The sequence below is a fragment of the Diabrotica virgifera genome, chromosome 10 (assembly GCF_917563875.1).
Source record: "Diabrotica virgifera virgifera chromosome 10, PGI_DIABVI_V3a".
Taxonomy (NCBI): domain Eukaryota; kingdom Metazoa; phylum Arthropoda; class Insecta; order Coleoptera; family Chrysomelidae; genus Diabrotica; species Diabrotica virgifera.
Genome location: NC_065452.1, coordinates 73,467,093 through 73,485,306, shown reverse-complemented (window position 1 = coordinate 73,485,306; position 18,214 = coordinate 73,467,093). Strand labels below are relative to the sequence as shown.

At 33.0% G+C, this 18,214-nt stretch overlaps 1 protein-coding gene across 2 annotated transcripts in view; it reads right to left on the bottom strand.

Moving 5' to 3' along the window:
- Positions 1-18,214, bottom strand: part of LOC126893457 (uncharacterized) — a 38,200-nt gene that overhangs the window by 15,200 nt on the left and 4,786 nt on the right. Inside the window, exon 7 of one of the 2 annotated variants that reach the window (XM_050663666.1) lies at positions 16,269-17,268. The exons of the other annotated variant lie outside the window; for it this stretch is intronic. Within the exon in view, the coding sequence (XP_050519623.1) occupies positions 16,330-17,268 (939 nt within the window). The 3' untranslated portion in view covers positions 16,269-16,329. Of the gene's footprint in view, positions 1-16,268; positions 17,269-18,214 lie in introns of those variants that run through there. 2 annotated transcript variants of the gene reach the window in all.

Below are 18,214 nucleotides of genomic sequence, written 5' to 3'. Positions count from 1 at the left end.
ACGTGCGCTTTTACCCTGGAGGTGGATGCCACCCCTTCTTAGAGGTGAAAACTATTTTATTAAAAATAACCCCACTAATCGATAGAGGGACAAATTTTAAGCAACATTTATTACCTCTAATTATTAAAATAAATCAATACTTTTTGAGTTATTAAAGATCAAAGATTTGAATTTTTCGTGAAATAAATGCATGATGTAAAGCGGTTTTTCGTAATTAATTCAAAAACTGTAAGTTTTATCAAAATAGTTATGAATACCAAAATTGAAGATAATAAAAAAAAAAGAGATTTCTTATTCCAAAAACCTTTGAGAATTAATAAAAAGTGAGTTATAGGTGATGGAATGTATATTTTTTTCGGCTAGTACCCAAATCTATGTATTCAAGCTCAAATAACGGGAAAACGGTGCATTTTATAAAATATATTTATTGAACACTTGTCAAAGTACTTAGAAATATGTATCAAATGAGCTCCCGGAAAAGTTGATACCATTCAACATTACGCTACAAACATTTTTCAAAGATTAGGCTCCAAAAATTTGGAGCTTAATTATTATATTATTTATATATGTATAAGTTTTTAAAATTGTTTTAAGACATTTATATAAAATATATCAAAAATGTATTTAAATATTATGTCAAATGTGCCAATTATTGGACACCCTAAGTTTCTGTACATATTCAGTTTATACAGGGGCGGTTCTAGACCAAAACAAGTGGGGGGCAAGGGAACACAACCGGTGAATAAACAAGATAACGTGCCTTTTTAACGAAAATTATAGTACAAAAGTACTGTAAAAACTGAAGGGGGCAGCTGCCCCTCTGCCCCTGGCTAGAACCGCCACTAAGTTTATATCGATAGAAAAAATTCAATTAAATATCGAAATAATATAAAAATAATATTTTAGTAACATACATTTAATTAATAATAATATGTTCTTTTTATCATTCGTAACTTCACGCATGTGCTCTTAAATTGACGCTATTGTATAGGTACTTGCTACTGTCATTTCGGAGTCGGCGTTTGTATTGAATATATCCATCTCCATCTGAGCTATATCAACATCTTTTACGAGCACGATACATTACAAGTATTTGGTTGAACGCCTATAAAAAAATCCAACAGATCTGGTTATTGACAAAATGGTTGGGAACTTGCTGAAGATAACACATATAAATTCAAATGGTTTGAAGGGCCTCAAATGCCAGAGATTGTTAGAGATATTATTTTTGAGAATGAAACAGACGATGAGATGGATGATGAGCAAGCTGATGATGACATTCATAATAGCGAAAGTGATGAAAATAATTATGATAGCGATTTTAGTGAATGTGGCAGCGAAAGTGAAAAATAAATAGTATTTTCAACGAAAATTTTGATTTCGTTTATAAATTCGCAAAGTCCGTTCGTTCGTTCCTGCGTTGCCAACCCTGCAATATCTGGAGCTTATGTACCGATGTCAATGTAGTTTTGTCTCCTGAATCCAAATCTGAAAACGGCATTTCGATATCTCAAACCATCTTCGAGATAACCGACCTCAAAAACAAGTTGCATCTCGGGACAGCAATTTATGATTTTTTAGCAATTTAAGATAGCGAGATAATTCTACAATGGAGACACTGTACGTAAAAATGTTAATTAAAATTTCATATTATTTCAAAAATATATTACTTCATATAAACTGTAAAAGAATTGAAATATGAAATAAATAAATATTACTTATTAATTTTAATGTAAGTAATGTTAAATGGCAGGTTACAAATTTTTGGTGCTGTCTACCCAATGATTTATGTATTATGTATATTATATTGTATAACATACAGTGTGTCTACTTAAGTTGGACACATATATTACGGGACACTTTTTTATTTTTAATTTTACGAAATAAAGTTATAATTCATAAAAAGTTCTGCATCGTCGAAAACCTACGATTCAATCATCAGATAGCAAATTTTATTTATATTATAGGAGGTATTTTAAAAAATATGAATTTCGCTCAAGATTAAAGTACCTTTTTTTCACACTGTTGTAAATTATTGTTACTACGAAAAATTGTTTGAAATTAAAAACTGTGTTCTAATATATGCAATAGTTGTTTTTATTATAATTAAATAATTAATAATTATTATAATAATGTAACTATTATCTACATTCTTCTAATAAAAAGAAAATATTTAATTTTTTTCTCAAATTAGAACCTACCAATCATCATTTTCATTTATAACTCTTTTATTATTAATTTTACGAACAAAAATTATTCTTCATAAAAAGATCTCCACGGTCTAAAATCCAAGACGCAATCAAACATAAGATTATATAAAATTGTATCGATTTTAGTCGATGTGTAAAAAATATGAATTTCGCTCAAGAAATTCGCTCAGTAAGGTGCCTGTATAGCTCACAATATTTAAATAGTAGGATATAATTGCACATTAAACATAATTTTTAATTCTAAACAACTTTTCATAATAGCAATTTTCCATATTAGGAATTTAAATACATAAGAAACAAAGTTTTCGTTATAATAATGCTCGCATTTTTAACTTGTTAGATTTAAATTGTAATAAAACGAACTTGATAATAAATTATAATCCTAACTTCATTCCCGAAGTTCCTTTAAAAATTATTCTGTTAACAAATTTCAAATAGCGTATGTTTTAATTTTCACTTTTTCCTAAAAACTCGAAAAGGTTCTCTTATTTTCATCATCACTTGCTTAGCTTTGATGTTATAAACTTCTGGAGCTCACTTGATAGGTATTCTTGAGTACTTTGACAAGTGTTCAGTGAATATATTTTATAAAATGCACCGTTTTCTAGTTATTTGAGCTTGAATACTTAGATTTGGGAACTAGCCGAAAAAAATATACATTCCATCACCTATAACTCACTTTTTATTAATTCTAAAAGGTTTTTCGAATAATAAATCTCTTTTATTTTTTATTATCTTCAATTTTGGTAATCATAACTATTTTGATAAAATTTACAGTTTTTGAATTATTCACGAAAAACCGCTTTAATTTACCGCACGAAAAAAATTTAAATCTTTGATCTTTAATAACTCAAAAAGTATTGATTTATTTTAATAATTAGAAGTAACAAATTTTGCTTAAAATTTGTCCCTCTATCGAGTAGTGGGGTTATTTTTAATAAAATAGTTTTCATCCCCGAGAAGGAGTGGCATCCACCCCCAGGGTAAAAGCGCACGTTGGCACCATATCAGTTTTGTTTCTTGAGTTATGCTCTAACTACTCACCAATTTTCATGCAAATCGATGGAGGTTTAACAAAATAGAAGGTGAGAACATTTAATGACTGCACCAACTTTCCCCTTTCATCCTTATTGCTACTTCCTGTATCCACTGAGGTGTCAGCCTGAAAGGGGTCATAGTTATCAATATACAATAGACACATTTCACATGCCAAACTCCATATTACTTATGACGATGATTTCTCGCCTCTAGCTCTCCGTCTATTGCTTTATTTTTGAGCTTTCCTAGTTCTTGTTACCTAACATAGGTTTTGGACAGAACACCCTGTGTTACGTCTAGCTCTGCAGCTGTCCCCCTGAGAACGGTACTTGCTCCACAAGACCAATAATCTTTCCCCGTTGTAAGTTCTATAACCCCATATGAGGCATATTTTCGTTTTTGGACGCAAATGTTAGTTTATTTTAAACATTAAAAACAGAAAAATTATGTTTAAATTATTTTAAATGAAAAAAAAAAAACACAAAAATTTATTTGAAATTGTTAAGTGTTCAGTATAATGTATATTAATTTGTTTATTAACTGACTAACTCGTAACACATAACTTAAAAATATACATTTCAAAAACTAACCCCTGAAAAGAGATTTTTGAGTCTTCGAACTTCTGCGACCACAGATAACACAATTAAATGCCATTTTATTAAAATATTAAGTGAATGACAGTAAATAAAATTTAATACAATAATAAAAATTTGACAGTATATAATAACCATGGGACTTGGCATCGAGGCTAGAACTTGAACGATACTGTCAAAATACGTTCCGTATTAAAATATAAAAATTTAGTGTAACAAAGTGAAAAATAAACTAATACATACAAACAAACTATAGTGAAAAGACTAAGTTTTCACTCTAATGGCATATAAAACAACATAATGCTATTCTACATCCTACCAGAATGAAAACAATGGGAACCTTCTCTGGTTACACCTCCGAGGCTTCTACAATTTGCAAGCCATACGGATGCTGAGACTAAGGAAGATGAGGGAATTCTACAATTTACAATTCACGTCCCATCTGCTCAGCGCGGTAAAGTTCCAACGAGAATGGTTCCCTTCATACTCCACACAGAGTAAATGTAAATCAAAAATGAATAACCATTTTCAATTTCGTTGCTAAACGAAAACACAGCCGAACCATATTCTAGTCCAACCAGAGAGTGCTGCAAGCACCCCTACCGGTTTCGAAACTTATTAGTCTCTCATCAGGAGGCACATATGCTGCTCTCCCTGATCCAATTGTACATGGGACGTGAATTGTAAATTGTAGAATTCCCTCATCTTCCTTAGTCTCAGCATCCGTATGGCTTGCAAATTGTAGAAGCCTCGGAGGTGTAACCAGAGAAGGTTCCCATTGTTTTCATTCTGGTGGGATGTAGAATAGCATTATGTTGTTTTATATGCCATTAGAGTGAAAACTTAGTCTTTTTGCTAGCAGTTGCCGCTAGGGCATCTATGCCATTTCGTTCGTTGCAATCCGGGACTGCACGCTGGGGTTTGTTTTGGTTGGATCAGGGAGAGCAGCATATGTGCCTCATCAGGAGGCACTAATCTGCCTGACTAATAAGTTTCGAAACCGGTAGGGGTGCTTGCAGAACTCTCTGATTGGACTAGAATATTGTTCGGCTGTGTTTGCGTTTAGCAACGAAATTGAAAATGGTTATTCATTTTTGATTTACATTTACTCTGTGTGGAGTGTGAAGGGAACCATTCTCGTTGGAACTTTACCGCGCTGAGCAGATGGGACGTGAATTGTAAATTGTAGAATTCCCTCATCTTCCTTAGTCTCAGCATCCATATGGCTTGCAAATTGTAGAAGCCTCGAGGTGTAACCAGAGAAGGTCCCATTGTTTTCATTCTGGTGGGATGTAGAATAGCATTATGTTGTTTTATATGCCATTAGAGTGAAAACTTAGTCTTTTGCTAGAAGTTGCCGCTAGGGCATCTATGCCATTTCGTTCGTTGCAATCCGGGACTGCACGCTGGGGTTTGTTTTGGTTGGATCAGGGAGAGCAGCATATGTGCCTCCTGATGAGAGACTAATAAGTTTCGAAACCGGTAAGGGTGCTTGCAGCACTCTCTGATTGGACTAGAATATGGTTCGGCTGTGTTTTCGTTTAGCAACGAAATTGAAAATGGTTATTCATTTTTAAACTATAGTGAATTTAGACAGATGATAGTGCTCCGGATAAAAATAGTTCGTCAAAATTCAGCAGAAACTAGTGAGTAAGCATTGCAAAAAGCATAATAACCTCTCAAAAAATTAATAAACAGACAAAAACATTCCGATAAGAGGTGAAGTTCCGTCGAAAATAAAAGCGACGTTGCCGGCTACTGAAAAATTTCTACAATAAAGCCGAATCATTAATACGAAAATCTATATCTGAGTAAAACTCCAAAGTGCTGAGAAGGGTTGACGCTCCGCCAAGTCGATTGGACTGACCCCCTTACCGCGGTACAATGGAGCAGATATTAGAAAAATTAGAGAGAATGAATGAAAGAAATGTAAGAATCGAAAGCAAAATAGATAAAATGCAAGTAGACCTGGATAAATTAAATAAAGAAAACGAGCAGTTGAAAGCAGATAACCAACAATGAAAACTAAAATCACGGAACAAGAAGTTAGAATCGAATTACTGGAAAGACAAGCCAGAAGAAAAATCATAATAATACAGGGGGTCGAAGAAAACCAAACAAAAAGCGAACAAGAGATGATAAATAAGATAAAGGGGATAATGGAAAAAATCGACGTACAAACAAACCTAGATGAAGTACTGGTAGAGATAAGAAGAATAGGTAGACAAGGTGATCCCCAAAATTTACCCAGACCCATCTTATTAGAAATGAAAAAGGAAGCTACGAGAATGGAAATTCTGAAGGCTGCTAAAAACCTAAGAGGAACTACAATATATACCAATGAGGACTTCCCGAAAAAAATACTACAAGAAAGGAAGCATCTTCTCCAGCACATGAAAATGGTACGCCAGGAAGGACACACAGCCGCACTAAAATACAACAAATTATGGATAAATGGTGAACTGTTCTCACTGGAGCAACTAGTAGGCATGGCTGTAAATTACTGGAAGAAACCTGAAAAGAAGAAGAGTAACGCTAGGACAATAAACGACAGATCCGCCCTATCTGATGATATAGATCCACGCGGAAAATGATAAAAATGACGTCAAAAAACTAACAGAACATATAACAAAAGACGGCGACAGTATAACGGAGTTGGCAATGAATAACGACATGAAAATATTTTGTAAGAAAAGACGCAAAAACAAAACAAAAAAAAATAAAATAAAAGACAAAAACAGGAAAATAAGAATAGGAACGTGGAACATCAAAACACTTCTAAGACCAGGCAAAATGGAAGAGTTGGCAAAAGAAATGACAAAATACAGGATGAAAATACTAGCGCTACAAGAAATAAGGTGGGCAGGAGAAGGGATGATCGATAGAAGAAACCACACAATGTACTACGCAGGAGAAAGCAAACAGGGTAGCAATGGAACCGCCTTTCTAGTTAGTAATAGCGTAAGAGACAAGATTATTAACTTTAAAGCGGTTGATGGAAGAATATCATATATAAGAATGAAAAATAAACAAGCAAATTTAATATTTGGTATTATATATGCACCTACAGAGAATGCTCTCGAAAAAGAGAAGAATGAATTCTATGAGAAACTTGAAGAATTGTACGAAGAAATACCAAAGAACGACATACTAATCCTGTTAGGAGACTTTAACGCAAAGATAGGGAAAGAAGACACGAACAGAGAAATCGCAGGAAAAGAAATGATCCATCAAAATACGAACAACAATGGCAGGAGATTATGTAATCTAGCAGCAGCAACCAATACTTTTATTATTAGCACCCAATTCAAGCACAAAAAAGAGCACAAAGTAACGTGGCTAATACCTGGAACGACAGACGGAAACCAAATAGACCACATCCTAATTTCAAAAAAATGGAGAACAATTGTACAGAATGTGAGGTCCTACAGGGGAGCCAATGCTGATTCGGATCACATTTTGGTGATAGGCGACATGGAATTGAAGATACTTAAAGACAAAAACGACAGAAAGAAAAGAAAGAGGTGGAATAGGTCAAAACTAAACACAGATAACGCAAACAGAAAATTCTGCACTAAGTTGGAAGAAAAACTACTAGTCCTAAAACCATCGGACATAGATGAAACATGGGAAGACATAAAAGATAGTATTTTAACAGCAGCAGAGGAGAAGATAGGACTAATGAAAGACAATAAAAGAAAAGATTGGTACGATAAAGAATGCGAGCAAGCTAGTAAAGGTAAGGACCAAGCAAGACACAGGTGGTTGGCCACAGGAAAACAAGAAGATCTCCTACACTATAAAGAGAAAAAGAAATAGTCAGACAAATGTTGCAGAACTAAAAAGAAGAAATGGATTGAAGACTTACTGCTGGAACTCGAAGCTAATATTAATGATAAGGCAAGACTATATAGGCGACATGAAATTGAAGATACTTAAAGACAAAAACGACAGAAAGAAAAGAAAGAGGTGGATAGGTCAAAACTAAACACAGATAATGCAAACAGAAAATTCTGCACTAAGTTGGAAGAAAAACTACTAGTCCTAAAACTATCGGACATAGATGAAACATGGGAAGACATAAAAGATAGTATTTTAACAGCAGCAGAGGAGACGATAGGACTAATGAAAGACAATAAAAGAAAAGATTGGTACGATAAAGAATGCGAGCAAGCTAGTAAAGGTAAGGACCAAGCAAGACAGAGGTGGTTGGCCACAGGGAAACAAGAAGATCTCCTACACTATAAAGAGAAAAAGAAAGAGTCAGACAAATGTTGCAGAACTAAAAAGAAGAAATGGATTGAAGACTTACTGCTGGAACTCGAAGCTAATATTAAAATGATAAGGCAAGACTATAAAAACACATAAAAACACAGAATGAGAAAAAGATACTGGCAAATATTGGAAAAAAGGAATGGGAAACACACTACAGAGAATTGTTCAAAAAGAAAGGCGATGCTGAAAATGCAGAAAATGAAGAACAAACAGAAAGTAGGAATGAAGAACAATCAGAGCCTCCCTCATACAACGAAGCATTGACGACCATAAACAGATTAAAGACAAGGAAAGCAGCAGGACCAGACGACATTATAAATGAGTTTTTCAAGAAAGGGGGAGAGGAACTAGCCCACAGAATCCACAAGCTTATAGAACGAATATGGAAAGAAGAACGCATGCCGAACGACTGGAACTGCGGTCTGATAACACCAATCCCTAAAAAATGTGACAAGACGAAATGCACTAACTACAGGGGAATCACGCTATTAAATACAATGTACAAAATATTAACTAATTTGATCAGACAAAGAATAGAAAAAGAAACGAGAACAAAAATAGGTGAATACCAACATGGATTCAGTGAAGGTAAGTCAATAATAGATGCAATACACACTGTAACGCAAATCGTCGAAAAAAGTTACGAGCATGGAACAGATCTACATATACTGTTTATTGACTACAAGCAAGCCTTTGACAGTGTAATAAGGGAAGAGCTAATTAATGATATGAAGCAACTAGGCATTCAAGAAAAACTAGTAAGTCTCACGAAAATGACGACGAAGAAATCCAAAGCACGAGTCTTAACAAGGGAAGGCCCATCAGATGAAGTACAAATGGAGGTAGGTGTCAGACAGGGAGACTCCCTATCAACAACATTATTTAACATTGCCATAGAGGGTGCAGTAAGAGCAGCCAAAATTAGGGGAACAATTATCGAATCTTCAGCCCAACTGATAGCGTATGCAGACGATATTGCACTGGTTACTAGAGATTTAAAAACCATGCAGAATATAATATTAATACTAGATAAACAAGCAAAGAAAAGAGGGCTAGTAATAAACCAAAGCAAAACGAAATATCTCAAGTGCTCAAGAGAGAATACGAACATCGAGAAAGAAATTAAGCTTGGAGCATATACATTTGAAAGAGTACACCGTTTCAAATATTTGGGAGTGATGGTGAATGGCAGAAATGATAGAACGGATGAAATAAATGAACGCATCCTACTGGGTAATAAAACCTATTGGAACTACCAAAAATTCTTGAAAGAAAACCACATTAGTAAGACAACCAAATTAAAAATTTACAAGACTACAATCAGGCCAGTGATCACCTATGGTGCAGAGACGATGTGCCTAACACAAAAAGATGAAATGAGATTAGACATCTTAGAGAGAAAGATATATATATATATATATATATATATATATATATATATATATATATATATATATATATATATATATAAAAACAAATGAAATAGAGAATGCGGAAAAATCCCCTTACGAACAATTCACACATCCACTACTTCGGGCTGGGAAAAATTTTTTGAATAGAATCGAAGATCCAAACACCAGCTCTTAGAAATGTGTTTCGCCCTCTTCAACCTCTATGGGCTCATCGGTGAAGATGAGAGGTTGAATATCTTCAGACACATTCCAATCAAAAAACAACATTCGAGACCTAGACATAGCAGGAACGTAAATCTACGCCCAACCTGACAATGCCATTCTCAAGCTTTAATTCCCTAATTACTTTAGAGTAAGTAAGATAATGTTTATGAAAAAACAAAAGATGTAGATCTTTGAAACACACTCAGTGATCAAAAGATCCACAGGTACTGGTTTGGACGACCACTCGTACGAAAACAAACAAATGAAATAGAGAATGCGGAAAAATCCCCTTACGAACAATTCACACATCCACTACTTCGGGCTGGGAAAAATTTTTTGAATAGAATCGAAGATCCAAACACCAGCTCTTAGAAATGTGTTTCGCCCTCTTCAACCTCTATGGGCTCATCGGTGAAGATGAGAGGTTGAATATCTTCAGACACATTCCAATCAAAAAACAACATTCGAGACCTAGACATAGCAGGAACGTAAATCTACGCCCAACCTGACAATGCCATTCTCAAGCTTTAATTCCCTAATTACTTTAGAGTAAGTAAGATAATGTTTATGAAAAAACAAAAGATGTAGATCTTTGAAACACACTCAGTGATCAAAAGATCCACAGGTACTGGTTTGGACGACCACTCGTACGAAAACAAACAAATGAAATAGAGAATGCGGAAAAATCCCCTTACGAACAATTCACACATCCACTACTTCGGGCTGGGAAAAATTTTTTGAATAGAATCGAAGATCCAAACACCAGCTCTTAGAAATGTGTTTCGCCCTCTTCAACCTCTATGGGCTCATCGGTGAAGATGAGAGGTTGAATATCTTCAGACACATTCCAATCAAAAAACAACATTCGAGACCTAGACATAGCAGGAACGTAAATCTACGCCCAACCTGACAATGCCATTCTCAAGCTTTAATTCCCTAATTACTTTAGAGTAAGTAAGATAATGTTTATGAAAAAACAAAAGATGTAGATCTTTGAAACACACTCAGTGATCAAAAGATCCACAGGTACTGGTTTGGACGACCACTCGTACGAAAACAAACAAATGAAATAGAGAATGCGGAAAAATCCCCTTACGAACAATTCACACATCCACTACTTCGGGCTGGGAAAAATTTTTTGAATAGAATCGAAGATCCAAACACCAGCTCTTAGAAATGTGTTTCACCCTTTTCAACCTCTATGGGCTCATCGGTGAAGATGAGAGGTTGAATATCTTCAGACACATTCCAATCAAAAAACAACATTCGAGACCTAGACATAGCAGGAACGTAAATCTACGCCCAACCTGACAATGCCATCCTCAAGCTTTAACTCCCTAATTACTTTAGAGTAAGTAAGATAATGTTTATGAAAAAACAAAAGATGTAGATCTTTGAAACACACTCAGTGATCAAAAGATCCACAGGTACTGGTTTGGACGACCACTCGTACGAAAACAAACAAATGAAATAGAGAATGCGGAAAAATCCCCTTACGAACAATTCACACATCCACTACTTCGGGCTGGGAAAAATTTTTTGAATAGAATCGAAGATCCAAACACCAGCTCTTAGAAATGTGTTTCGCCCTCTTCAACCTCTATGGGCTCATCGGTGAAGATGAGAGGTTGAATATCTTCCGACACACTCTCCCGAAACACATTTCTAAGAGCTGGTGTTTGGATCTTCGATTCTATTCAAAAAATTTTTCCCAGCCCGAAGTAGTGGATGTGTGAATTGTTCGTAAGGGGATTTTTCCGCATTCTCTATTTCATTTGTTTGTTTTCGTACGAGTGGTCGTCCAAACCAGTACCTGTGGATCTTTTGATCACTGAGTGTGTTTCAAAGATCTACATCTTTTGTTTTTTCATAAACATTATCTTACTTACTCTAAAGTAATTAGGGAATTAAAGCTTGAGAATGGCATTGTCAGGTTGGGCGTAGATTTACGTTCCTGCTATGTCTAGGTCTCGAATGTTGTTTTTTGATTGGAATGTGTCTGAAGATATTCAACCTCTCATCTTCACCGATGAGCCCATAGAGGTTGAAGAGGGCGAAACACATTTCTAAGAGCTGGTGTTTGGATCTTCGATTCTATTCAAAAAATTTTTCCCAGCCCGAAGTAGTGGATGTGTGAATTGTTCGTAAGGGGATTTTTCCGCATTCTCTATTTCATTTGTTTGTTTTCGTACGAGTGGTCGTCCAAACCAGTACCTGTGGATCTTTTGATCACTGAGTGTGTTTCAAAGATCTACATCTTTTGTTTTTTCATAAACATTATCTTACTTACTCTAAAGTAATTAGGGAATTAAAGCTTGAGAATGGCATTGTCAGGTTGGGCGTAGATTTACGTTCCTGCTATGTCTAGGTCTCGAATGTTGTTTTTTGATTGGAATGTGTCTGAAGATATTCAACCTCTCATCTTCACCGATGAGCCCATAGAGGTTGAAGAGGGCGAAACACATTTCTAAGAGCTGGTGTTTGGATCTTCGATTCTATTCAAAAAATTTTTCCCAGCCCGAAGTAGTGTATGTGTGAATTGTTCGTAAGGGGATTTTTCCGCATTCTCTATTTCATTTGTTTGTTTTCGTACGAGTGGTCGTCCAAACCAGTACTTGTGGATCTTTTGATCACTGAGTGTGTTTCAAAGATCTACATCTTTTGTTTTTTCATATATATATATATATATAGATATATATATATATATATATATATATATATATATATATATATATATATATATATATATATATATATATATATATATATATATATATATATATATATATATATATATATATATATATATATATATATATATATATATATATATATATATATATATATATATAAATATATATATATATATATATATATATATATATATATATATATATATATATCTATATATATATATATATATATATATATTTGAAACAGGTATATAATCTTTGCTGAACAGTTAGGAAACAAGGTTGAAATATTGGGGTAGCAGCAATCTCAAAGAAAACTCTTTATAATAAGTCCAAGCTTTCGATAATGTTTATTATCATCTTCAGGGAAACTACAAATATAAATATATAGTATTTAACAATTAGTCTAACTAAAATCAATAAAAATTGTTATCTCTGTGCCATCAAAAATCCAAAACACCATAGTTTTCTCTCACTAAACCAGGTGTCTAGGATCCCCAGAAACACAAAAATAACAAAATATTGCTCTGAGAAATGCAGAGCTAATACTCTCACTATAAACACCGCATATCACAGAATATATTTTTAAATAATTTTCAACCTTGTTATATATATATGTATATATATATATATATATATATATATATATATATATATATATATATATATATAATATATATATATATATATATATATATATATATATTTCTTTGTAGTACCAATTGACTTCTGGACGAAAAGTATTCCCATTTGGCATCCGTGAATATTCACGGGCCACAATATACAGCGAATTCTGTTGCGGTACCAATTGGCATCAATCGCTGTTGCGGTTTCTTTGGCATCGATTGGCTTTGGACCTTTAGCATCCATTGGTTTATGACTCAAGTCGACAATAATACCTAAAGGTTTCGGTGGAATTCTACCTGAGTCAATTCATCTGTTCAGTCATTGTAATATTTTGTTGTCGAAACGGATGTTTAAAAATTTAACTTGTAAGAGTATATTACTCTTTATCTATAAATTGTAGGCAGGTAGTTATTGCTTTTTTCGAGACTGAATATTTTTCTTTTAAAATTATGACAGCTTCAAATTTGATTTAATTTGCTAAATACTTTTATTTTACATTTTTTAAGCTCAGTAATTTAAAAATGTTTTATCGTCTTTTAACAACTTCTAGTCTGATTATTCCCTGAGTAAAAGAGCTCTGTTGTAATGAATTATTTGGTATTACTAAAGAAATTCTGGTATAGTAGGATTAAATGTTAAAATTAAATGTTACAATGATTGTAACTTCATGTCTTGGGCTGTTACGTCGCATTATGGGCTATATGGGCTGTATTTTCTCGTTCTTGTTCGTATTTCTCTTCGATTTGCATTTTCGATGACACTTTCCAATATTTTAGCAAATTCAAAGTCCATGAAAAATACTTAGAAAGCAAACAAAAGTACTTATAAGAGTATACGACCATTTGATAACACTCACTGTGAAAATTTTTGCAAGTGAAGATGTTTAAGACAACAGGCACATTATTGCCGAACGCAAAGTGCACATAACTTTCTCCTTTATTTTTTGGTATCTGACTTCTTACAACTGTGTGTATTTTTCTTTCCTCTGCCCATACTTCTCGTACGTCACTGAATCTGGTTTGATGTGGTATTATATAATAATAGATGCACAATCAAAACGAACCAGATTCTTTTACATTAAAAAGAGATAAAATATTATGTCCATATACTATGAAAAGCAATAATTAAAAAAGAGTCGTATTTTAACACATATTTGTTTTTCTTTAACCGTTTGTTAATAAATAATATATCAAAATTTATTCGACATAATGTATGTTTTATTTTAAGGCTGTAACATAAAAATAAGAATTACCTGTTATGAAGGCACTACATAGGTAATTATTATCTGTACCTAACAAAAACCAATTTTATCAAAATCAACCTAGTTTGAAATATATGGAGTCTCGATTATATCTCATGGTTGTGTTTGCCCTACGTAGAAAAAAATAAAATAAAATTACTGAAATCTCTTGGGAATTGAAGTACTCAAGAATTGAAAAGATGTTGAAATTGCTGTAACTTTGAAGAAGTTGAAAATCAAATGTTTAAAGGTACACTTCTTTTAAACAAAATTCAGAATCAGTATTTTATCTCTTAACTTCATTAGAAGTGAATAATAAAGAAGTTATATACATACAAAAGGTTTTTGTAAGAAACACAGTTGCAAACATATAATTTACAAAATTTCTTGGTCTCTCTTTTTAAAATGGCGATACATAGCTTTCAACGTAAACAACGTTTTAGGAGTAGTGTCCACTTAATAGCTTCTAATGGTAATAGTGGGTTAGGGACAATTAAAACCTAGTTAATGTTTAAAATTTGCCAATGTTTTTACTTTATTTTAAGTCTTTATCAAGGCTATACATGGCACATACCTATAATGGTACATAAAATGATCCATTGTGATTTATATACAGTGAGGTCCTAAGGTAACGGATAAATTCAATATTTTTGTAACTAAAAATCTTTTGACGAAATCCTCATGTAGGTCGGTTTTTATTTTTTGTTGTGCATTTTTTTCAATAGAATCTTTTTATACAGGGCGTGTCGTGTAACAGTGGCCAATACCAACTTTCTTATTTTAGATACAACACCCTGTGTATTATTATATTTTTGAATTTCTTAGAATATTAGGTAAAATTTATATTTAATCTTCTATTCTTATCTTTAACCGTTTTTAAGTAATCGAGGTTGGAAAAGTGACATTTCGTGTATTTTTCCTCACAAAATCTAAACAGTTCGACCTAGAGTAAAATGGTTTTTACATTATTATCTTACTTTTTAATATGCTATCTAGTGGTATCAAACCCAGAGATGATAGGATTATATTCAAAATGACAAATTTTGAAATTTAGGACCGACCACGACAATTTTCGTATTTTATTTTTATTTAATACCACTAGATAGCATATTAAAAACTAAGATAGTAATATAAAAACTAATTAAAATGGACCAAATCCAATAGTTGGCTGTATACCCTGAATCAATATAAAGACAAAAGCTTTTTGTAAATACAAAAAGCTTTTGTCTTAATATAAAAACCATTTTACTCTAGATCGAACTGTTTAGATTTTGTGAGCAATTGTCACTTTTCCAACCTCGATTACTCAAAAACAGTTAAAGATAGGAATAAAAGATTGAATATAAATTTTATCTAGAATATTCTTAGAAATCAAAAGATATAATAATATACAGGGTGTTGTATTTAAAATAAGAAAGTTGGTATTGGCCACTCTTACACGACACGCCCTGTATAAAAAGATTATATTGAAAAAATGCACAACAAAAAACAAAAATCGACCTGTACGAGGATTTCGTCAAAATATTTTTAGTTACAAAAATATTGAATTTATCCGTTACTTTAGGACTCACATGTCGTATGGAAATAATCAACATTGACCACACCGGGTTTATTTAAAAAAAAAATAGCCTCGATAAAAACGTAAAATAGGTAAAGTCTATACGTTAGCAATTGTACAAAACCCACTATTACCATTAGAAACATAGACTAGTTAGAAACTTTATTTTAAAACTAGAACAGCTAAGAAAAAATGAATGTTTGTCCAACCTCAAATTCTATCTACAACATTTCATTGGATTTACAAAATCCAAGAGAAAATATTAATATGACGACGTTTTAAAACGTTAATAAAATTAGGTTTAATTCAATAAGAAAGTAATGAAGGATACATTAAAACTATAGGATTGTAATAGAATATTTTATTGAAAATCGTAATCACTTAAATGAATTATTGTGATTTATATTTATTTTGTACAAATACTTTTATTGTGTCCCATTTCCTGTTTTTAAAAACATTTGGATACTTTTCTACCAAATTTAAAACTTCCATTTTTTTGGCGGAATTTTCTTCTTAATATGACGTGCAAAGAATTTTTGCGTAAGTTCTTTTTCCTCTTTTGTCCATGGAACTAAAATACGTTTACCTTTCTCCTTTATTCTATTTTGTGACGGGATGTTTACTTCATTTTGTTGAAGAATAGGTTGATTAGTATTTTCTTCGTCACTATCAGCTTCTTCTGCGTCTTCCAATATCTCGTTATCGACTTCAATCTCATTTAAATTTCGATTTTTATATTGGTCAATATTAGTGTTTTGAGCGAGCAATAATATTTTGGAAACTTTTGCGGTTTGGTAAATGTCTGACGGGAGACGATACCACTCATCATGAGTTTTTGAGGTATGCCCCATAAATTTTGCTAGTTGTTCTAGTTCACCCTTTTCCATTTTTAAAATTTGTATTATTGTTGCTAAGTGTTTTCTGAGGCGAGTTGACGTGAGGGTAGTGATTTTGTTTGCATCATTCAACACCTTAGAAGCATGCTTTCTGAGAACATGATATCCACTGATGCAGTTAATAGTATTCGGTATGCCAAATAGGTATTCGTTGTAAGAGGTAAAAAAATTATTCCTATATTTAATTAAAGTGTCAACTCCACTTTTGGTCAATTTGTCAAACAGAACAGGTACGCCTCTACCTCTCTTACCTCTTATTACTATGCGTTTTAAAGAGTGAACTAAAATTTTCTCGGTTTCTGTTAGGACTTTCTCAAACTCTTTAGAAGATTGAGAATCATGATGTTTTAAATAAATATCTAAAGGTAATCTCTGCAGCTCCCCTACTCGTCTCTTATTAAAAAGTAGTAAGCTGCAATATGTACCTTCGAGCAGACATTTGTACGCTTGTGTGTTATTCACATTTTCATCCAGGTGAGTTATTGAAGATGTTATAAGCTCATCCAGATAAGTCTTCATTTTCTGAAAAAAATATGAAATGGATATTAGTATTAGTAATTTATATTCGTACATAAACTGTTATTAGTATTCTAGGTGCATTATCTACAGGGTGAGTTTTTAGTGTGAGATTGGTCGATAACTCCGTTAGAGTACAAGATATCCAAAAAAAGTTTTTAAGAAAAATTGTAGGCAATGATATGCTCCTTGCTTTGAAAATATGCCCAATTCTACAGGGTGGTTCATAACTGCGTGGTAAAGCAAAAATACATTTTTTTAAATGGGATACCCTGTATATATTCTCATATGTACATTTCTCTTATAATCCCTGTTCTTAAAATATAGGGTTCTATATTACTATACAGAGCATTTAACGAGTTATGACCATTTTAATTTCGAAATCTCTATGAACTAAAATGTCACAAATACACTAAAAAAAGATATGTAAAACGAAAGAAATATTTAGACATACTCACAATCGTTTATTTAACTATGGACGACCGGTTTCGACCACTAAAATTTACTGGTCATCATCAGGTCTCCGATATTGGAGAGTATATAACTGTATTATAGAACGATCAACTTAAGGGTAGGATCATGAGGAGTAGATATTTGGGAAATGTACTATCCCAAATATCTACTCCTCGAGATCTTACCCTAAAGTTGATCGTTCTATAATACAGTTATCACCCAATAGTTTGAACCAAGTAACACAAATGAAATTTTTACTACACGATAGTTTCCATAGCTTGTACCGGCATATAAGTATATTAGATAACCCTCAAACCATATTTAGGTTAGATTGGCATCTTACTTATTAGACCTCATAAAGCTTTTGTTGTCCTGATTTGTTGTTGATTTTTTAGCATTTTAATTAACTGTACCGGAGACCTGATGATGACCAGTAAAGTGTATTGGTCGAAACCGGTCGTCCATAGTTAAATAAACGATTGTGAGTAAGTCTAAACAT